At 42.8% G+C, this 23,652-nt stretch overlaps 1 protein-coding gene across 2 annotated transcripts in view; it reads right to left on the bottom strand.

Annotated features, from left to right (window-relative positions):
- Positions 1-1,246: 1,246 nt before the first annotated feature.
- The window catches only part of SUDS3 (SIN3A corepressor complex component SDS3), a 301,932-nt gene continuing 279,526 nt past the window's right edge, over positions 1,247-23,652 (bottom strand). The window contains exon 15 of one of the 2 annotated variants that reach the window (XM_027124722.1): positions 1,247-2,370. In XM_027124722.1, coding sequence (XP_026980523.1) covers positions 1,838-2,370 — 533 coding nt within the window. In that variant the 3' untranslated portion in view covers positions 1,247-1,837. Of the gene's footprint in view, positions 2,371-11,366; positions 11,697-23,652 lie in introns of those variants that run through there. The other variant, XM_027124723.1, reaches the window with a different exon arrangement.

Here is a 23,652-nt window from a genome sequence, read left to right as displayed (position 1 = left end):
TTTCAAGGTTCATCCATGTTGTAGCATGTGTCGGAATTTCATTTCCTTTTAGGACTGACCACTATTCCATTGGATGGACCACATTTTGTTTGTCCTTTCGTCCACTGATGGATATTTGGGCTGTCTCCATCTTTTGGCAATTGTGAATAGAGACGTCCTCCAAGTAATTGTGAGTTCGCGGACCTGAGAGTTGACATTTTGGAACTGTGCTGAGGTGACAATCACTTAAGAAAACCAGAGTTCTCAAACTTCAGTGCGCCTCACTCAGAACCGCCTGGAGAGCCTGCTGAAAACACCCGTGCCAGGGCCCTACATCCAGATACTCTGATTCAGTGGATTTGGGTGCGCCTGGATACCTTTATTTTCGATGAGGTCCCCCACCTCATCCCCGCAAGTTTTGATGAAATGGCCAAACCACCATTCTGTAAGAAACGGTGACTTAAAAGAAGGAAGTCATCCATGGTTGCTCGAATTGCGCGGGTTTTTTTTCTATTTTTTAAACACTTGCCTATTATTTGTCAAATACTCAGTAGTGAGCATGTTTTACGTTTACATTCAAATTTATTTTAAGTATTAATGAATTTTAAAAAAGGAAAAGGCTCTAATGCCTTGCTAGATTCCTAGCCTCTGCCTCTCTCCAGCCCCCTCCCCCTACCAAAGAAGACTTCCTGACCCCCCTCCTGCGCTCCCCCAAGCTCAGGCTCTTTCTAAAAAGCACACACACACACATTAAGAAAGTCAACCTCTGATTTCTATGCATGGGACACTTTTGCCTATGGCGTGTCATACAATTTGCTTACTTACTGTGCGCTTTTTGGAGCTTCTGAGGAAATCAAAGCAGGGGGTGGGATCTCTGTTTGTTTTCCTACAGATAATGATATTCTCCCACCACCTAAGTTAGTAGATGGAGGCTTGCAGGCATTTATGAGTGCTGTCTTTAATGCGGTGCTGGAATATTTGCCCTATAAATTCTTAAGAACAGACTTACAGATTGCCTGTTACCAGCATTATGGGCTATTAATGAATCAGTTACAGCTACGTATTTTTTTTGAAATTGCATTTTCCCTTTGTGTTCACATTCTAAGCAGCTAAAAATCGGAGAGAGACAGAACACCTGTGCTGGATGAGGGTTGCAATTTCCTGCAGAGAGATGGCAGGGGAAGGGGGATGACAACTAGGTCTGCAAAGGCAAACAGTCTGAAGCAAGGAAGAAAGAGGAGCAAAGGGCCCCCAGCAGCTATAGGTGTTGCTGCAGCGTTTTAGAGCCACGATCCGTCTCCTGGTGTCCTCCGGTAGCAAGGCTGAGTCTGCCAGTGTCATCGCGGTTCCTTTGCTGTAAATCCCCCGGTAGTTCTCGACTCAGGGAGCTCTGTGTTAACTTCACATTTAACGATACGCCGGTGTGGATGGTCACCTGAGCCTTGCTGGGACTCTCCAGCTGCTGTGCACAAACACCGTCACGTGGGAGGACAGATCTCCACGGCCCCTTCCCCGGCAGGAGGAAGCCTGGGCCTCCTTCAAGGCTCCTGTCCCAATCTGGAAGCTGGGGAGTCCCCAGGGGCTGACACTGCACTCATGTCTGGCACTTCAGGCAGCCGCTCTTCCCCCACCCACACCAGCGCAGCACTGCTCTCCAGCCCGGGGACTCGCAGCTCCCTCGACTGGCACTCACCTCACGGCCGAGCATCCTTTACCCCTCAGCCTGCTCCACAGAAGGGCCCCGCGGCACTGGTGCTGGACCACGGTGTCGCACACTTTGCATTTTACCCAGACACTCCTTTCCTCTCAACAGTGCCAAGTCCAGTATGACAAAAGTCAAAGCCGCATTTTGGGGGTTTTAAAACATTATTTTCTCTTTGTTTGTTTTTGTCAGAACTCCTCTTTTCTTCCAACCACTAAGCCTTCTTGCAGGGACTGAGTCACTATGCCCATGGAATGTTTTCCCCACCAGCAGATTCACTGGAACAGATCCCTCTGTCACCTTACAGTCTCTTCTCATTGAGCCTCCCCTCCCCCTGCCACACTGTGGTGTGTGCGTGCTTGTTGTGTCTGAACACCACGCATTAAGGCTGGTGGAATTTTTTTTTTTTCCCAGAAGCCTCCAGTGCAAATCACTGGATGCAAAGAGATCCAGGGAAGAGCAGTTTCTGGCATCACACACCCTGTGTGTGATATAAGAAGGCGTGGCCACCTGCTCTAACAAACCAACCCCATGTCTCCGTGGCCTAAGACAATCAGGTTTATTTCCCACTGACCTCACAGTCTGATGCAGATGGACAGGCTTTCCTGGTGGCTCTCTTCCAAGTGATGACTCAGGGATCCAGGCTCCTTTCATCAGGAGCTGCTGCAACCTTGAATACTTCACCACCACTGCAGAAGTGAGGGGAGAGGAACTTTCAAAGAGATGCCCACATTTTAGCCAAGGGCCTAAACCCAGTCATGTGGTTCCAACTTGATGGCAAAGGGAGCTGGGAAATTTGATGTGTGCCCAAGAAGTGGAAATGGGATTGCTGGGCCATTTACCCAGGTTCCACTTTGGCTCAGCCAGGAACCCAGACACATATGGGTTCCCAAAGATTCTGTATATTTTATATACAAATAAAATGTATAGGGGGCAGCCCCTACACATCCTGTCCCAACTTCCCCGCCAGAATGGGACAACAATTTGACAGTTAACCAGGAGACAGGAGAGTCCGAGACCCCTTGGAATCTTCCCAGAATATTCCCTACCCAGGCACCTGTTACTGAATCAGAACCTTCCCTAGTGGAATCACTCCTTGGATGGAGGAATGGTCAGAAGGCCCCTGTTAAAATGCTCCTTCAGGGGAGAGGCCCTCACGTGGATTTGCAAAGTTCACTTATCGAATGAGCTCACTGATTGATTCATTCATGTCATTGATGCCTACAGGGGCAAAGGACTGGGGATACCTTGTGACAAGAGTGTCCCCTTGGAGAACAGCAGGCAGAATGCCGCAGGATGGAAATGGGTAGCACAATCTGGTCCTGGGGCCCTGCGGGGGGGTGGAGGGGGGCTGATCTGAGGCATTAAGGAGGAACTGAAGGGCTCTGGGTATGAAACACAGGGAGCTAGAGAAGGGTTATTTAGTGATTTTGCCTGCAGCCAGCACTGCCCGAGATGACTTTGTCCTCCAGCCTCTGTCACATCCTCTGGCCTATTTCTTTGAAGATAAGGTCTGGGGCTTAAAACCAGAGGCTTTCAATTTATGTAAACAGAAAACCTTCATTGGCAAGATCTCTGGGCACAGTGGAAAGGCTGGACTGGAAAGCAGGAGCCTGGCACTGGCGCTGACTCGACCTGGAGATGGTGGGTCTGTCACCTCTCTTCTCGGGGCCTCAGTTTCCCCGTGTGCAGTTGGGCCACACTAGAGACAACAAGAGGACTGATGGAGCTGTGGGAAAGCGTGAGGCTCTAGTCTTAGTAAGAGCTGGGTTCACATCCTCAGACACACATTTAGCCCATGTGGCCAAGAAGACGGATTCACGCCCACAGCCATCCACAGCCCTTCCTCTTGTCTTCCTCTTCAACAGAGGCCAGAAAGCTAACGTCTCACACTTCTAGAGGCTCTTACAGCTTGAGGCAGTTATGGTCTGTGAAAAGATACGAGTCTCTAGGGAAAGCACCCCTCCTAGAATGAAAAGACAAAGCTTCAAGAGAAAAGGTTAGGAGCGACCTTCAAGATGGCAGAGGAGTAAGATGTGGAGATCACCTTCCTCCCCATAAATACATCAAAAATACATCTACATGTGGAACAACACCTACAGAACACCTACTGAACGCTGGAAGAAGACCTCAGACTTCCCAAAAGGCAAGAAAATCTCCACGTACCCGGCCATGTGGCTGACAGGGTCTTGGTGCTCTGGCCTGGTGGGAGAGCCGAGTTCTGGACACTGGACCACCAGAGACCTCCTGGCCCCCACATAATACCAATTGGCGAGAGCTCTCCCAGAGATCTCCGTCTCAACGCTAAGACCTAGCACCACGCAATGACCAGCAAGCTCCAGTGCTGGACGCCCCATGCCAAACAACTAGCAAGACAGGAACACAACCCCACCCATTAGCAGAGAGGCTGCCTAAAATCATACTAAATTCACAGACACCCTAAACGCACCACCGGACGCAGCCCTACCCACCAGACAGACAAGATTCAGGCCCACCCACCAGAACACAGGCACCGGTCCCCACCACAGGAAGCCTACACAAGCCACTGAACCAACTTTACCCACTGGGGGCAGACACCAAAAACAACGGGAACTATGAACCTGCAGCCTGCGAAGAGAAGACCCCAAACACAGTAAGTTAAGCAAAATGAGAAGACAGAGAAACACAGAGCAGATGAAGGAGCAAGGTAAAAACCCACCAGACCTAACAAATGAAGAGGAAATAGGCAGTCTACCTGAAAAAGAATTCAGAGTAATGATAGTAAAAATGATCGAAAATCTTGGAAATAGAATGGAGAAAATACAAGAAATGTTTAAGAAGGACCTAGAAGGACTACAGAGCAAACAAACAGTGATGAACAACACAATAAATGAAATTAAAAATTCTCTAGAAGGAATAAATAGCAGAATAACTGGGGCAGAAGAATGGATAAGTGACCTGGAAGATAAAATAGTGGAAATAACTACTGCAGAGCAGAATAAAGAAAAAAGAATGAAAAGAATTGAGCACAGTCTAAGAGACCTCTGGGACAACATTAAATGCACCAACATTTGAATTATAGGGGTCCCAAAGAAGAAGAGAAAAAGAAAGGGTCTGAGAAAATAATTGAAGAGATTAGAGTTGAAAGCTTCCCAATGGGAAAGGAAATAGCCAGCCAAGTCCAGGAAGTGCTGAGAGCACCATACAGGATAAACCCAAAGAGAAACACACTAAGACACAATTAATGAAACTATCAAAAATTAAATACAAAGAATAAATATTAAAAGCAGCGAGGGAAAAGCAACAAATAACATACAAGGGAATCCCCCTAAGGTTAACAGCTGATCTTTCAGCAGAAACTCTGCAATCCAGAAGGGAGTGGCAGGACATATTTAAAGTGATGAAAGGGAAAAACCTACAACCAAGATTACTCTACCCAGCAAGGATCTCATTCAGATCTGACAGAGAAATTAAAACCTTTACAGACAAGCAAAAGCAAAGAGAATTCAGCACCACCAAACCAGCTCTACAACAAGTGCTAAAGGAACTTCTCTAAGTAGGAAACACAAGAGAAGAAAAGGACCTACATAAACAAATGCAAAACAACTAAGAAAATGGCAATAGGAACACACATAACAATAATTACCTTAAATGTGAACGGATTAAATACTCCATCCAAAAGACACAGGCTCGCTAAATGGATACATAAACAAGATCCATATATATGCTGTCTACAAGAGACTTCAGACCTAGGGACACATACAGACTGAAAGTGAGGCGATGGAAAAAGATATTCCATGCAAATGGAAATCAAAAGAAAGCTGGAGTAGCAATTCTCATATCAAACAAAATAGACAAAATAAAGACTATTACAAAAGACAAAGAAGGACACTACATAATGATCAAGGGATCAATCCAAGAAGAAGAGATAACAGCTGTAAATATTTATGCACCCAACATAGGAGCACTTCAATACATAAGGCAAATGCTAACAGCCACAAAAGGGGAAATCAACAATAATACAATCATAGTAGGGGAATTTAATACCCCACTTTCACCAATGGACAGATCATCCAAAATGAAAATAAAAAAGGAAACACAAGCTTTAAATGACACATTAAACAAGATGGGTTTAATCTATATTTATAGGACATTCCATCCAGAAACAACAGAATACACTTTCTTCTCAAGTGCTCATGGAACATTCTCCAGGATAGATCATACCTTGGGCCACAAATCAAGCCTTGGTAAATTTAAGAAAATTGAAATCGTATCAAGTATCTTTTCCAACCACAATGCTATGAGACTAGATATCAATTACAAAAAAAACTCTGTAAAAAATACAAACACATGCAGGCTAAACAATACGTTACTAAATAACCAAGAAATCAAAGAGGAAATCAAAAAATACCTAGAAACAAATGACAATGAAAACACGACGACCCAAAATCTATGGGATGCAGCAAAAGCAGTTCTAAGAGGGAAGTTTATAGCAATACAATCCTACGTCAAGAAACAAGCAAAATCTCAAATAAACAACCTAACCTTACACCTAAATCAATTCGAGAAAGAAGAACAAAAAACTCCAAAGTTAGCAGAAGGAAAGAAAACATAAAGATCAGATCAGAAATAAATGAAAAAGAAATGAAGGAAACAATAGCAAAGATCAATAAAACTAAAAGCTGGTTCTTTAAGAAGGTAAAAAAAATTGATAAACCACTAGCCAGACTCATCAAGAGAAAAAGGGAAAAGACTCAAATCAAAAGAATTAGAAGTGAAAAAGGAGAAGTAACAACTGACACCGCAGAAATACAAAGAATCAAGAGAGATTACTACAAGCAACTATAGGCCAAAAAAATGGACAACCTGGAAGAAACGGACAAATTCTTAGAAAAGCACAACCTTCTGAGACTGAATCAGGAAGAAATAGAAAATATAAATAGACCAATCACAAGCACTGAAATTGAAACTGTGATTAAAAATCTTCCAACAAACAAAATCCCAGGACCAGATGCCTTCACAGGCGAATTCTATCAAACATTTAGAGACGAGCTAACACCTATCCTTCTCAAATTCTTCCAAAATACAGCAGAGGGAGGAACACTCCCAAACTCATTCTATGAGGACACCATCACCCTGATACTAAAACCAGACAAAGCCATTACAAAAAAAGAAACCTACAGGTCAGTATCTCTGGTGAACATAGATGCAAAAATCCTCAACAAAATCCTAGCAAACAGAATCCAGCAGCACATTAAAAGGATCACACACCATGATCAACTGGGGTTTATCCCAGGAATGCAAGGATTCTTCAACATACGCAAATCAATTAATGTGATAAACCATATTAACAAACTGAAGGAGAAAAAGCATATGATCATCTCAATAGATGCAGAAAAAGCTTTTGACAAAATTCAACACCAATTTATGATAAAAACTCTCCAGAAATAGGCATAGAGGAAACTTACCTCAACATAAATAAAGGCCATATATGACAAACTCACAACCAACATCGTTCTCAATGGTGAAAAACTGAAAGCATTTCCACTAAGATCAGGAACAACACAAGGCTGCCCACTCTCACCACTATTATTCAACATAGTTTTGGAAGTTTTAGCCACAGCAATCAGAGAAGAAAAAGAAATAAAAGGAATCCAAATCAGTAAAGAAGAAGTAAAACTGTCACTGTTTGCAGATGACATGATACTATACATAGAGAATCCTAAAGATGCTACCAGAAAACTACTAGAGCTAATCAATGAATTTGGTAAAGTAGCAGGATACAAAATTAATGCACAGAAATCTCTTGCATTCCTTTACACTAATGATGAAAAACCTGAAAAAGAAATTAAGGAAATGCTCCCATTTACCACTGCAACAAAAAGAATAGAATACCTAGGAATAAACCTACCTAAGGAGACAAAAGACCTATATGCAGAAAACTACAAGACACTGATGAAAGAAATTAAAGATGATACAAATAGATGCAGAGATATACCATGTTCTTGGATTGGAAGACTCAACATTGTGAAAATAACTATACTACCCAAAGCAATCTACAGATTCAATGCAATCCCTATCAAACTACCACTGGCATTTTTTACAGAACTAGAACAAAAAATTTCACCATTTGTATGGAAACACAGAAGACCCTGAATAGCCAAAGCAATCTTGGGAAAGAAAAACGGAGCTGGAGGAATCAAGCTCCCTGACTTCAGACTATACTACAAAGCTACAGTAATCAAGACAGTATGGTACTGGCAAAAAAACAGAAAGATCAATGGACCAGGACAGAAAGCCCAGAGATAAACCCATGCACATATGGTCACCTTATCTTTGATAAAGGAGGCAAGAATATACAATGGAGAAAAGACAGTCTCTTCAATAAGTGATGCTGGGAAAACTGGACAGCTACATGTAAAAGAATGAAATTAGAACACTCCCTAACACCATACACAAAAATAAACTCAAAATGGATTAGAGACCTAAATATAAGGCCAGACACTATAAAACTCTTAGAGGAAAACATAGGCAGGACACTCTATGACATAAATCACAGCAAGATCATTTTCGAACCACCTCCTAGAGAAATGGAAATAAAAACAAAAATAAACAAATGGGACCTAATGAAACTTAAAAGCTTTTGTACAGCAAAGGAAACCATAACCAAGATGAAAAGACAACCCTCAGAATGAGAGAACATATTTGCAAACAAAGCAACTGAGAAAAAGATTTATCTCCAATATATACAAGCAGCTCATGCAGCTCAATATCAAAAACACAAACAACCGAATCCAAAAATGGGCAGAAGAGCTAAATAGACATTTCTCCAAAGAAGATATACAGACGGCCAAGAAACACATGAAAGGATGCTCAACATCACTAATCATTAGAGAACTGCAAATCAAAACTACAATTAGGTATCACCTCACACCAGTCAGAATGGCCATCATCAAAAAATCTACAAACAATAAATGCTAGAGAGGGTGTGGAGAAAAGGGAACCTTTGTGCACTGTTGGTGGGAATGTAAACTGATATAGCCATTATGGAGAACAGTATGGAATTCAGTATGGAGAACAGTTTTTCCTTAAAAATCTAAAAATAGGGCTTCCCTGGTGGCGCAGTGGTTGAGAATCTGACTGCCAATGCAGGGGACACGGGTTCGAGCCCTGGTCTGGGAAGATCCCAAATGCCGCGGAGCAACTAGGCCCGTGAGCCACAACTACTGAGCCTGTGCGTCTGGAGCTTGTGCTCTGAAACACAAGAGGCTGTGACAGTGAGAGGTCCGTGCACTGCAATGAAGAGTGGCCCCCGCTTGCCACAACTAGAGAAAGCCCTCGCACAGAAACAAAGACCCAACACAGCCATAAATAAATAAATATGCTTTCATTTAAAGAAAAAAATCTAAAAATACAACTACCATATGACCCAGCAATCCCACTACTGGGCATATACCCTGAGAAAACCATAATTCAAAAAGAGTCATGTACCACAATGTTCACTGCAGCACTATTTACAATAGCCAGAACATGGAAGCAAACTAAGTGTCCATCAACAGATGAATGGATAAAGAAGATATGGCACATATATACAACGGAATGTTACTCAGCGATAAAAAGAAACTAAATTGAGTTATTTGTAGCGAGGTGGATGGACCTAGAGACTGTCATACAGAGTGAAGTAAGTCAGAAAGAGAAAAACAAGTACCGTATGCTAACACATATATATGGAATCTAAAAAAAATGGTTCTGATGAACCTAGGTGCAGGACAGGAATAAAGACGCAGATGTAGAGAATGGACTTGAGGACACTGGGAGGGGGAAGGGTAAGCTGGGATGAAGTGAGAGAGTAGCATTGACATATATACACTACCAAATGTAAAACAGATAGCTAGTGGGAAGCAGCTGCATCGTACAGGGAGATCAGCTTGGTGCTTTGTGACCACCTAGAGGGGTGGGATAGGGAGGGTGGGAGGGAGACAAAAGAAGGAGGGGATATGGGGATATATGTATACATATAGCTGGTTCACTTTGTTATACAGCAGAAACCAACACAACGTTGTAAAGCAATTATACTCCAATAAAGATGTTTAAAAAAAAGAGAGAGAGAGAAAGGGCTTGCCATGTTCCTTCCTGTTGCCAAGGTCATGAAAAAGATGCTTGAAGGTGCAGCAGCAGCATCGTGTAACCATGAGGAAGAAAGCCACACTATGAGAATGGAGAGTAGTAGAGCAGGAAGACAGAGGGAGCCTGTGTCCCTGAGGAAGTTCTTGTGGATAAAATCTTGAGCAGCTGACAGCAAGCCTCTTATTTCACGGGCCAAATAAAACCCCTGACAGATGTGTCAGGTCTCAGTTACTTGCAGCCACTCGCAATTCTAACTAACCCTTGAGCCAGTTCTTTAATGCTTTTTAAAATTAATATTTATTGAGCACTTACTTTGTGACAGGTATGTACCAGGCACACTATATCTATTCTGTCCAATTTGTCACAATAACTCATTTCATAAATGCAAAATTTGAGGCTCAGACGGGGTAAGTAATTTGCTCAAGGTGAAACAGCATGAATTTGACCTCTAGAACCTGGGCTGTTAACCATGACCCATGCTCTACTTTCCTGAACCTCAGTTTCCCTATCTGTAAGATAAGACAGCAGGAGGCAGTGTTGTAAAGGAGCCAAGCCTATGGGCTCTGAATAGTTCAGAGTGACATCAGCTCAAATCCTGCCTCCACCACCTGGTGCTGTGTGACTTGAGGAAGTAACTAAACCTCTCTGAGCCCCAGTTTCTTTTTCAATAACTTGGACAATTAGAGGACCTACCTCATAGGGTTGTCCTAAAGATTAAACATCAGGTAAAGCTGTGAGCACGGAGCCCAGGAGAGAGCAGGCACTTCTCTGCAGCTGAGATCATCTCCCCTCTCCCTTCTAGCACAGGATTTCCATAACCTTGGCGGCTGGTTGTACATCAGTGAAATATCCGACATCATTCCCTGGGGAAGAAGGACTACTGTGGCTTTCTAGGTACAGATGACAAACTGAATACAGAAATTTTTCGTCTGAAACCAACTATTTTTTAAAACAACAGTTTACGAGTTAAAACAAAAAAAAGGGACTTCCCTGGTGGCGCCATGGTTAAGAATCCGCCTGCCAATGCAGCGGGCACCGGTTCGAGCCCTGGTCTGGGAAGATCCCACATGCTGCGGAGCAACTTAGCCCGTGCGCCACAACTACTGAGCCCGCGTGCCACAATTACTGAAGCCTGTGTGCCTAGAGCCGTGCTCCGCAACAAGAGAAGCCACCGCAATGAGAAGACTGCGCAACACAACGAAGAATAGCCCCCGCTCGCCGCGACTAGATAATGCCCGCGCGCAGCAACGAAGACCCAACACAGCCAAAAATAAATAAATAAATAAGTTTTTAAATAAAAGTATTAAAACTGTTTACTACTTTGTTTAATCCCAGCAAGGGTTAGATCAAAGCATCCAGCTCCTCCCTGCCGCAAGTAATGGAGGAGGGAGAGAGGGAATCACTCTCCAGGGGGCTTCGCCGGACTCCACGGCTAAGCTCAAAACTTAAAAACCTGCAAATGGGAGGGAAAGGGGGAGGCGCGGAAATAATAAGAAGCGGGTCCCAAGAAGGTTGTATAAAAACAATGAAACCGTAATGTTTTCCATGACAGATTTCATCAGTGCCGCCTGAGTGCATTCTATTAAACCTCATTTATTACATTTTGAGGAACATAATTTAGATATAAGATCCCAGACAGTTTGCAAACTAGCTGAATCCGGACGCATCACCGTCCCTGCCGTGCACGGAAAACAGGCTGTTTTTCCTCTTGATGGTCTCAGGGCTCTCCCTCTACAGTTTGTGTGGGGGAAGGAGACAGTAAGCCGGGATGGGTGTGGAGGGCTCCACGCTGTTATTTGTCGTCTTTCTCCCCCCTCGAGCCGTTTGGACGCGTTGGGCTTCCTGCCCTGTAGCATAAACATCTCTGAAGTTGAACAGGCATACTTCGTTGTGTTCTGGAATCTGCGGGCTGATAGGAAATAGGTGCACAGGTGCCAAAAAGGCAACATACACGCGCAGCACAAATTGTTGATTTGTTTATCTAAGGGTCTCCCCTGAGCCTCCCAAGACTCCCCCCACCCACTCGGAGAATCTCATTTACTGGGATTTACAAAGCAGGAGTTGACCCAGTGGATGAAACAGATGATATTTTCATTCTAGGATTTCCAGGTCACTGGGAAGTCTCCCTACTCCCACCAAACTCCCAGCCCAAAACACTTCCCCAGCCCTGCTTTCTAAGGCCTAAAATGCCCCTTTGTGAAAACCAAAAGAGTTGAGGCATGCTAGAGACTCTATGTTATTTCATCTATTCCTCTCCTTGGTCCACTCAGGGCATGCATTAGTCATCCTGCTGCATGGAGGACAACACACACTCAGACTGGTGAAGCGACTTTCCCAGGGTCACTCGGTGATTAAGTGGCAGAACCAGGAATCCAGGCCCAGGGGATACTGTATACGATTTAAACATTCTTTTAATGGCAGGACACAACACGCTGACACTCAAATAGAGGAAGGGCAGAAGTCTTTGTCACTGACAGCTCCAAATGAGAGAAGGCCACCACACAGGGCCTCCCAGGGCTTTGCACTGGGGGCAGGGTAGCATCGAGTTGGAGCTACTGCAGGGGCACCTTATGGACGGCAAGCACAGCGGGGCTACCTGGGTCTCTGGGGCTCCCTGTGGACTGGCCGGTACTTGCTCTGGCATGATTAGGGCAGGTGCACTGTGACCCCAGAGTGTGAGAGCCCCATGATCAGCTGCTCAAGAAGAGGAACTAACAAGCCTCTAGACAGGGCCTCAAAACTGGGTTAAGACAGCATTTTAAAAATATATTATATATATATCGTACATGTTATAGGTGGGTCTAATTCTGAATCCCATATCCTTTTCCTCTCTCTGTGCTGAAAATGCCTATCAACCTTGGGGTCACCCATCCTCAAGACACTCACTTGGTCACCTTGGCTTGTTGGCCCATCTCTGAAAAGTCTCTCGGATTAGTGCCCTGCTCGAGAAAGCTACGCTCAGATCTCTTTCATGAACTACAAGGCCCTTCGAGAGAGCAACACAGCGTTAAGAGAAAGAAAGTGAGCTCAGAGGTCAGCACAGGGGTCAAATTGTGGCCGTGTCACTTGTTAGCTGCACGACCTCAGACATCAGTGTCCCGTTGAGCCTCACCTGCATCTGCAAAATGGGAATTAGAGGATGGCCTGCCGCTGGAGATCGCCAGGAGGGAAGAAGGCAGATTATCTGTTGGCAATCCTGGCAGAGAGTAAGTCCTCAGTTAAGATACGCAGCACTGCTGCTGCAGTGATTCTGTGCGCTCCGGCGCAAACCTGCATTTCAACCTCACCAGCCACACTCTGCTCCCCAAACACTACCGTGCTCCTCCTTACGTCTCTGCCTCGGCTGGGATATTTTTCTGTACACCTTTCCCACTTCCCAGCACGTCCTGGTCATCCTTCAGGGCTCACCTCCATGGTCTTCTCCTCCAAGAAGCCTCCCGGAGCCACTACCTACCCCAGCGGAATCCAGCTCTCCCTGCCCAGTGCTCCCTCCCACTCCGGCAAACTCTGAACTGGGCATCTGGTGGGAAGGAAGTCGGGTTCCTACCTGCTACCCCCACAGTGAGCTACGTGAGGAAGTGCAGACTCTTATCACACAGTGGAGTGGTAGCTGTCTTGATGTATTAGTCAGGGTTCTCCAGAGAAACAGAACCAGCAGGACAGATAGATATAGATGTAGATTTTTCAATATTATATATATAGATAGTCTATCAATAGACTATAGATCTATATCAATCTATATCTATATCTACATAAGGATATTTATTATAGGAATAGGCTCGTGTAATTATGATCTGCCCTCTACAAGCTGGAGACCCAAGAGAGCCGGTGGTGTGATCCAGTCCACGTTCAACTCTGGGCCTCCCTTAGCCCAGCCAAGCTGACACTTAAAACTAACAATTATAGCCGATTAGGCACCTTTGAGTAGCTGCCTTCCCTTTCTTGTCTCACTCCTCCACTCCGTCACCTTCGCTCCTCAACTTGCACTCAAGTTCTTATCTCAGGGGCTGCTTCTGGGGGAATCCAGACTGACAGGTAATCCCCGCTAGCCATGAGATCTGGAGCATGTTACTTAAACTCTCTGTGCCTCCACCTTCCCTTCTATAAATGAAAATATTTTTATTTATGGAATTTTATTACGAGGATAAGATGAGCTAAGTTGCACCTGGGAAAGTGCCTGAAAAATAGAAAACACTATAAATATTAGGTCTTATTATTCTCAAGATCTAGCTTAGGACCTGGCATATGCTATGGCTTCACAAAAGTGTTTGCTGGTTAAAGCATATTGAATCTCTCAGGATGGAGGAAGGTTGTATATTGAGCCTTTTCATTCCGCATTAGTTAGGTTCTTCCAGTTGCCAAGAACTCACTCAAGCAAACACAAGCAAGGCAGCCTGTTTCAAGGATGTACCTGCAGGAACAAAGACGGGCGTCTCTAAGGAACTGCAGAACCACCAGCCAGGCAGACTGTACCAAGGCAGGAGCATAAGTGGGGAATAGGAAGGTGCCTCAGATTCCGAGAACAGCCCTAGTGAATGGGTTATCTTGTCATCCTCCGAGAGCTGCAGGGTGCTTTTGTGTCTTCCCTCTAGAGATCTATCGCTCATACAGCTCACCTGCTCCCTCTGTATTGCCTCTCTTTGTACAACTTTCTGGTTCCACTGAGGTCTCTGAGTTTCCAGTAACATCTCTTTCCCCGTGGATTCTGTTCCAGTTGAGAAATAGTCATAGGAGTCAAAATGGGATGAAGACATCAACTTTGGGGGTGGTAAAGCTGCACTTCGGAGCACAGTGTAGACTTGTGACAAGAGGCAAGAATTCCGCTCCTTCCCCCCCCCCCCCAGTCTAGACCTTGATTCTTCCCTCAGCAAAGAGTCTGCTCTCCAGCCAGCCTGGCCCACACCTGCTGACCAAGAAGAGACCTGACGGAGGTGAGAGTACAGGTCATCTCACTGCAGAGGGGCAGGAGCTGAGAACAGACGTTCTGAACAACTCTGAAACCAGAGCTTGACAGAGAGACCGAGCTGGCCACACTCAGACCTGTTCCCAGCTTCACCAGCAGATCATCTATTCACCCCGCTGGTAGAGTGAGAAAAGGAGGAGGAGGGATGGACTGACACCCTCCCTGGTACTCCTAGAACGGTCGGTAGAAGTTGTTATTGTAATGGACTATGGCAGACTAGACAGGGGAGGGTTGGAATGTTTTCTTCCTGCAGCTACTAAGTGACCAACCTTGCCTGTGTCTACAGTTCAAATTCCCAAGAGACAGGGCCTGATTGGCCCAGAGACTCATCTTCATCTCTGTTTGGACAGCTAGTCCATAAAGAGCCAGCTCAAAGGCCACTGGCCAGCCCACCCCTCAGTGCAACCTGAAATTGCCCTGTCCATTTATTTGTTTATCATCTTCCCACACCCCGACTAGGGTGTTCCTGAGGGACAGGAATCTTGTCTGTTATGGTCATTGTTTCATCCCCAGCATCTAGAAAGGTACATGGCACAAAGTAGGAGCTGGATAAATATTTATTGAATATAAGATTGAATGATTGATTAATGCAACAAATAAGTGAGTGAATGAACAAACCTAACAGGTTTATAAAAAGCCCTACCTACATCACTGGAGCCTCTCCTCTATCACCCAGGGAACTCAGCTTCAGCCCGCAGCTTGTTTAGCCCACGGGGCAAAGTCCCTCAGGTAATGAGACCTCACTCACCTACAAGGCAATTGAGTGAGTTTCCATTGTCATGGCAGCGAGCCGATGCCCATCAAAGCAACTCAGCCAAGTGTTCCTTCTAACCACTGGAATCTTTCTGAGAGATGTTCTGACCAACACAATTTTCTCCATCTTATTCTATTTCCAGTGATGTTTTAGCCCATCTTGAAACTGGACCACTTCTCTGATTACCTGCTTCTTAATCCAACTCTGTCTGCACCAGTTCCCTTGATTAACGCCTTTCCCACAGACTATAAAGTCCTTCTCCAACTCACTACCCAGGGCATTATTTAACAGAAACCTAAACCCAGCAAGCTAATGAAAACAGCTCTTGCAAATAATCCTTTAAAGGGGTTTTAAGTACCCAGTTCCTACTAAACTGATGCAAATTAATGACCTTTAGGAGGCTTCTAAAAACTCACTATTCTTTTACCCAGAAGGGAGTAGCGATGAGGTCACAGATACTAAGCACCAAAACCAATCAGTCCCAAGTTTAATCACTGCTGAGCCTGACACAGTGTTAAAAGGGGACAGTGCCCTGGAGAGCTCTGAAAAAGGAGAACTCAGTGTTGCTAAAAGAAGTAGACGGGGATGCCCCAAAGGAAGGGACTTTGCCCCAATTTCCTCAGCATTGGTCAGAGGGGCTGGGAAACTTAAAGGCTGAGCTATACTCATGAATAAATAAGACCTCCAGGGCCATTGTGCAGATCAGAGATAAAATGTAAATGTAAAATGTAAATGTAAATCTGCACATAGCAGATGCTCAATAAAGGCTAAATGTTGTTATGATGAAAACCACACACTGGTGCCTGTGACAGCAGGGACCTGGAGAAAGAGGGTCAGTCCAGGGGCAGGGGTGTCTTGGCACCAAAGGGCTTTAGTGTGCTCAGCAAAGTGGAGGCTTTGGAGCTATGAGGTTTACAGCTCCAGGACATGTATTTAAGGGCCCCTACGGCCAAAAGGGCCAATTTAGGAAGGTCCTAAGTTAGCTGACTTGTTGAGAGGGCAGAGCAGAGGCTTCCTCTCAAGGGAGCTGAGGTCAGGGTGAACCTCTCCAATTCTGTGAGTCTACACTGGACCAGAAGTATCTTTCCTTGTATTCCTCTTCAAATTCACAGTGCACTCTCTACCCCTTCTCACCATCCCTGTCCTCTGATTTACAGCTCTAGTTCACCTCCTCCAGGAAGCCCTCCTAGACCTTTGCAACCTACATACTCTTTTTCCCATCTCTATATGCCTATGACATTCACAGTCTGCAGCAAACAGTCTAGCCTCCTTTTTCCACTTTACACCTTACTGGTTTCTAGTACGTGAGATCTGGGAGCCCTCTTTTTTTTTTTTTTTAAAATTAAAACCCCATGCCTTATTTATTTTATAACTGTAGGTTTTTACCCCTCATTCTCCTTTACCTATTTCTCCCAGTCCCCATGCCCTCCCCTCTGGCAATCACTCATTTTTTTCTCTGTATCTATGAGTTTGTTTTCTTTTTTTTGATTTTTATTTTTTTATACAGCACGTTCTTATTAGTTATCCATTTTATACATATTAGTATATATATATATATCAATCCCAATCTCCCAATTCATCACAGCACCACCACCATCCCCCACCACCACTTTCCCACTTGGTGTCCATACGTTTGTTCTCTGCATCTGTGTCTCAGTTTCTGCCCTGCAAACAGGTGCATCTGTACCATTTTTCTAGATTCCACATATATACATTAATATTCCATATTTGTTTTTCTCTTTCTGACTTACTTCACTCTGTATGACAGTCTCTAGATTCATCCACATCTCCACAAATGACCCAATTTCATTCCTTTTTATGGAGTAATATTCCATTGTATATATGTACCACTTCTTCTTTATCCATTTGTCTGTCGATGGGCATTTAGGTTGCTTCCATGACCTGGCTATTGTAAATAGTGCTGCAATGAACATTGGGGTGCATGTGTCTTTTTGAATTATGGTTTTCTCTGGGTATATGCCCAGTAGTGGGATTGCTGGGTAATATGGTAATTCCAGTTTTAGTTTTTTAAGGAACCTCCATACTGTTCTCCATAGTGGCTGTATCAATTTACATTCCCACCAACAGTGCAAGAGGGTTCCCTTTTCTCCACACCCTCTCCAGCATTTGTTGTTTGTAGATTTTCTGATGACGCCCATTCTAACTGGTGTGACGTGATACCTCACTGTGGCTTTGACTTGCATTTCTCTAATAATCAGTGATGTTGAGCAGCTTTTCATGTGCCTCTTGGCCATCTGTATGTCTTCTTTGGAGAAATGTCTATTTAGGTCTTCTGCCCATTTTTGGATTGGGTTGCTTGTTTTTTTGATATTGAGCTGCATGAGCTGTTTATATATTTTGGAGATTAATCCTTTGTCTGTTAATTCGTTTGAAAATATCTTCTCCCATTCTGAGGGTTGTCTTTTCGTCTTGTTTATGGTTTCCTTTGCTGTGCAAAAGCTTTTAAGTTTCAGTAGGTTGCATTTGTTTATTTTTGTTTTTATTTCCATTACTCTAGATGGTGGATCAAAAAGATTTTGCTGTGATTTATGTCAAAGAGTGTTCTTCCTATGTTTTCCTCTACGAGTTTTATAGTGTCCAGTCTTACATTTAGGTCTTGAATCCATTTTGAGTTTATTTTTGTATATGGTGTTAGGGAGTGTTCTAATTTCATTCTTTTACATGTAGCTGTCCAGTTTTCCCAGCACTACTTATTGAAGAGACTGTCTTTTCTCCATTGTATATCCTTGCCTCCTTTGGCATAGATTAGTTGACCATATGTGTGTGGGTTTATCTCTGGACTTTCTATACTGTTTCATTGATCTATATTTCTGTGTTTGTGCCAGTACCATATTGTCTTGATTACTGTAGCTTTGTAGTATAGTCTGAAGACAGGGAGTCTGATTCCTCCAGCTCCTTTTTTTCCCCTCAAGATTGCTTTGGCTATTCGGGGTCTTTTGTGTCTCCATACAAATTTTAAGATTTTTTGTTCTAGTTCCGTAAAAAATGCCACTGGCAATTTGATAGGGATTGCATTGGATCTGTAGATTGTTTTGGGTAGTACAGTCATTTTCACAATATTGATTCTTCCAATCCAAGAACATGGTATATCTCTACGTCTGTTGGTATCATCTTTAATTTCTTTCATCAGTGTCTTATAGTTTTCTGCATATAGGTCTTTCGTCTCCCTAGGTAAGTTTACTCCTAGGTATTTTATTCTTTTCATTGCAATGGTAAATGGGAGTGTTACCTTAATTTCTCTTTCAGATTTTTCATCATTAGTGTATAGCAATGCAAGAGATTTCTGTGCATTAATTTTCTGTCCTGCAACTTTACCAAATTCATTGATTAGCTCTAGTAGTTTTCTGGTGGCATCTTTAGGATTCTCTATGTATAGAATCATGTCATCTGCAAACAGTGACAGTTTTACTTCTTCTTTTCCAATTTGTATTCCTTTTATTTCTTTTTCTCCTCTGATTGCCGTGGTTAGGACTTCCAAAACTATGTTGAATAACAGTGGTGAGAGTGGACATCCTTGTCTTGTTCCTGATCTTAGAGGAAATGCTTTAAGTTTTTCACCATTGAGAATGATGTTTGCTGTGGGCTTGTCATATATGGCCTTTATTATGTTGAGGTAGTTTCCCTCTATGCCCACTTTCCGGAGAGTTTTTACCATAAATGGGTGTTGAATTTTGTCAAAAGCTTTTTCTGCATCTATTGAGATGATCATATGGTTTTTATTCTTCAATTTGTTAATATGGTTTATCACATTGATTGATTTGTGTATATTGAAGAATCCTTGCATCCCTGGGATAAATCCCACTTGATCATGGTGTATGATCCTTTTAATGTGTTGTTGGATTCTGTTTGCTAGTATTTTGTAAAGGATTTTTACATCTATATTCATCAGTGATATTGGTCTGTAATTTTCATTTTTTGCAGTATCTTTGTCTGGTTTTAGTATCAGGGTGATGGTGGGCTCATAGAATGAGTTTGGGAGTATTCCTTTCTCTGCAATTTTTTGGAAGAGCCTGAGAAGGATGGGTGTTAGCTCTTCTCTAAATGTTTGACAGAATTGTCCTGTGAAGCCATCTGGTCCTGGACTTTTGTTTGTTGGAAGATTTTTAATCACAGTTTCAATTTCATTACTTGTGATTGGTCTGTTCATATTTTCTATTTCTTCCTGGTTCTGTCTTGGAAGGTTATACTTTTCTAAGAATTTGTCCATTTCTTCCAGGTTGTCCATTTTATTGGCATTCTGTTGCTTGTAGTAGTCTCTTAGGATGCTTTGTATTTCTGCAGTGTCTGTTGTAACTTCTCCTTTTTCATTTCTAATTTTATTGATTTGAGTCCTCTCCCTCTTTTTCTTGATGAGTCTGGCTAATGGTTTAACAATTTTGTTTATCTTCTCAAAGAACCAGCTTTAGTTTTATTGATCTTTGCTATTGTTTTCTTTGTTTCCATTTCATTTATTTCTGCTCTGATCTTTATGATTTCTTTCCTTCTGCTAACTTTGGGTTTTGTTTGTTCTTCTTTCTCTAGTTCCTTTAGGTGTAAGGTTAGATTCTTTATTTGAGATTTTTCTTGTTTCTTGAGGTAGGCTTGTATTGCTATAAAATTGCCTCTTACAACTGCTTTTGCTGCATCCCGTAGGTTTTGGATCATCGTGTTTTCTTTGTCATTTGTCTCTAGGTATTTTTTGATTTCCTCTTTGATTTATTCAGTGATCTCTTGGTTATTTAGTAATGTATTGTTTAGCTTCCATGTATTTGTGTTTTTTATGTTTTTTTCCCTGTAATTGATTTATAATCTCACAGCGTTGTGGTGTGAAAAGATGCTTGATATGTTTTCAATTTTCTTAAATTTACTGAGGCTTGATTTGTGACCCAAGGTGTGATCTATCCTGGAGAATGTTCCGTGCACACTTGAGAAGAAAGTGTCATCTGCTGTTTTTGGATGGAATGTCCTATAAATACCAATTAAATATATCTGGTCTATTATGCCATTTAAATTTTGTGTTTCCTTAGTAATTTTCTGTTTGGATGATTTGTCCATTGGTGTAAGTGAGGTGTTAAAGTCCCCCACTATTATTGTGTTACTGTCGATTTCCTCTTTTATAGCTGTTAGCAGTTGCCTTATGTATTGAGGTGTTCCTATGTTGGGAGTGTATATGTTTATAATTGTTATATCTTCTTCTTGGCTCGATCCCTTGATCATTATGTAGTGTCCGTCCTTGTCTCTTGTAACATTCTTTATTTCAAAGTCTATTTTATCTGATATGAGTATTGCTACTCCAGCTTTCTTTTGATTTCCATTTGCAATGGAATATGCTTTTCCATCCCTTCACTTTCAGTCTGTATGTGTCCGTAGGTCTGAAGTGGGTCTCTTATGGACAGCATATATATGGGTCTTGTTTTGGTATGCATTCGGCAAGCCTGTGTCTTTTGGCTGGAGCATTTAATCCATTCACGTTTAAGGTAATTATCGATATGTATATTCTTATGACCATTTTCTTAAGGTTTTGGGTTTGTTTTTGTAGGTCCTTTTCTTCCCTTGTGTTTCCCACTTAGAGAAGTTCCTTTAGCATTTGTTGAGGAGCTGGTCTGGTGGTGCTGAATTCTCTTAGCATTTGCTTGTCTGTAAAGCTTTTGATTTCTCCATTGAATCTGAATGAGATCCTTGCTGGGTAGAGTATTCTTGGTTGTACGTTCTTCCCTTTCATCACTTTAAGTATACCATGCCACTCCCTTCCGGCGTGTAGAGTTTCTGCTGAGAAATCAGCTGTTAACCTTATGGGAGTTCCCTTGTATGTTAGTTGTCATTTTTCCCTTGCTGCTTTCAATAATTTTTCTTTTTCTTTAATTTTTGCCAATTTGATTACTATGTGTCTTGGTGTGTTTCTCCTTGGGTTTATACTGTATGGGTCTCACTGCACTTCCTGGACTTGGGTGGCTATTTCCTTTCCCATGTTAGGGAAGTTTTTGACTATAATCTCTTCAAATATTTTCCCGGGTCCTTTCTCTCTCTCTTCTCCTTCTGGGACCCCTATAATGCGAATGTTGTTGCGTTTAATGTTGTCCCAGAGGTCTCTTAGGCTGTCTTCATTTCTTTTCATTCTTTTTTCTTTATTCTGTTCCACAGCAGTGAATTCCACCATTCTGTCTTCCAGGTCACTTATCCGTTCTTCTGCCTCAGTTATTCTGCTATTGATTCCTTCTAGTGTAGTTTTCATTTCAGTTATTGTATTGTTCATCTCTGTTTGTTTGTTCTTTAATTCTTCTAGGTCTTTGTTAAACATTTCCTGCGTCTTCTCGATCTTTGCCTCCATTCTTTTCCGAGGTCCTGGATCATCTTCACTATCATTATTCTGAATTCTTTTTCTGGAAGGTTGCCTATCTCCACTTCATTTAGTTGTTTTTCTGGGGTTTTATCTTGTTCCTTCATCTGGTACATAGCCCTCTGCCTTTTCATCTTGTCTCTCTTTCTGTGAATGTGGTTTTCATTCCAGAGGCTGCAGGATAGTAGTTCTTCTTGATTCCGCTGTCTGCCCTCTCTTGGAGCCCTCTTGAGGATAGAGACTCTGGCTCATATGCCTCATGTATCCCTCACAAACATGTTTTCTAATCTAGGGCCTCTCACTCTGTAATATGCACATGAATTCCCTGGAGATCTTGTGGGAATGCAGATTCTGATTCTGCAGGTCTTGGCTAAGTCCTGAGACTGCATTTCTAACAAGCTCCCAAGTGATGTCAATGGTACTTTGAGTAGCATGGATCTACAGCATCTTACCAACACTGTTTCTTCAAGCTGTTAATGTGTTACATATCTAAAAAGATAGAGAGAGAAACAAGTCTACCCCAGGAGTTCTCAGAGCCTTTAATGGACGTTATGAATCTTCAAGAAGGGGCTATGGTGTGCAGCATCTCCCAACAGAAATCTCTGTTCAAGGGAGCGTCCTACAGCATTTATCTCATTATCAGATACACGTCAATTGCTAATAATAAGAGCAAATATTTATTGCATCCTTACTACAGGCCAAGCATTTTACACACACCATCTTATATAATTATTCCACTGAACACTATGAGGTAAGCACTACTGGGATCCCTGTTTTAGAGGAGGAGATGGAAGCTACAGGGGTTAAGCCCTGTACCCAAGTGTGTGTGGCAGAGTCAGGAATTGAACCCCATTAGTCTGGCTCCAGGGTCCTCTATTTTAACCATCCCACTTGACCTCTAAGCTTGGACCCACAAATCTTCCTTCTGCCATGAATAATGGCTAAAAGGCCAAACTTGGTGAGGACAGGCTTCTGCCTCAACTGCAGTCAGTTTTGTCCAGGTGCTCTTTTTTTACATAGCTATAAGTTGTTTGTTTGTTTTTCCCCCCCTACGGTGAACATTTACTTATCGTATGTAAGAAAGAAAAAGAGCACACTTCTGTTTCAGCTCAGAATGTGTCTGGTTTCAAGTAACAGGACAGACAGGTGTTTGTTTTTATTACACTACAAGATGTCCAGAGATAGATGGTTAGATACTTTTTAAGTCAGCCATCAGAAACCCAGGCCCCTTCTTTCTTTCCAGGTGTGTGGACAATAACAGAGAAAGCTTATGTCTTGGTTCTGGAAGAAGTTGGTGTAAGCACCTTCCTCATTCATTCTTTCATTTGAAAGGCATGTTAAGGTCCTTCCATGTGTCAGACAGTGGGTTTTGGAACAAAGATGAAAAGATACAACCAAGTCTATGGGTCAGATAAGATTATACAGATATGCAATCTCCTAATTATGGTACCATGAAGTGACTATTATTTATTTCAACCCTGGCTTTCTACAGAAAGGATCTGAGGTGCTAACGTACTGTGATACGTGCTATAAGAGAAGTGAGCACAGGATCTGTGGGAGCCCAGAGAAAGGGTCCCTCACCTACCTGGGGGTGAAGAAGGGCAAAAGGAGTCAGGGAAAGGGTGGATCTGAGTCTTGTAGGGCAAAGAGAAATGAGCTGGGCAAGAGAAGGTCAGGTAGGCAGGGCATGCCAAGCCAGGAAAAATAAAAGGACAGTGTAAGTAATCAAAATGCTTTGTGCTGAATCCTGTTTGGGCTTTTTAAAACAGGGTTTTTTTTTTCCCCCCCTCATGAAAAAGAAGCAGAGGGAT

The sequence above is a fragment of the Aethalodelphis obliquidens genome, unplaced genomic scaffold (assembly GCF_003676395.1).
Source record: "Aethalodelphis obliquidens isolate GAN/ISIS:26980383/991018 unplaced genomic scaffold, ASM367639v1 scaffold28, whole genome shotgun sequence".
Lineage (NCBI taxonomy): Eukaryota > Metazoa > Chordata > Mammalia > Artiodactyla > Delphinidae > Aethalodelphis > Aethalodelphis obliquidens.
Note: the sequence above shows the minus strand (reverse complement) of the source record. Positions and strands in the feature narration are given on the sequence as shown.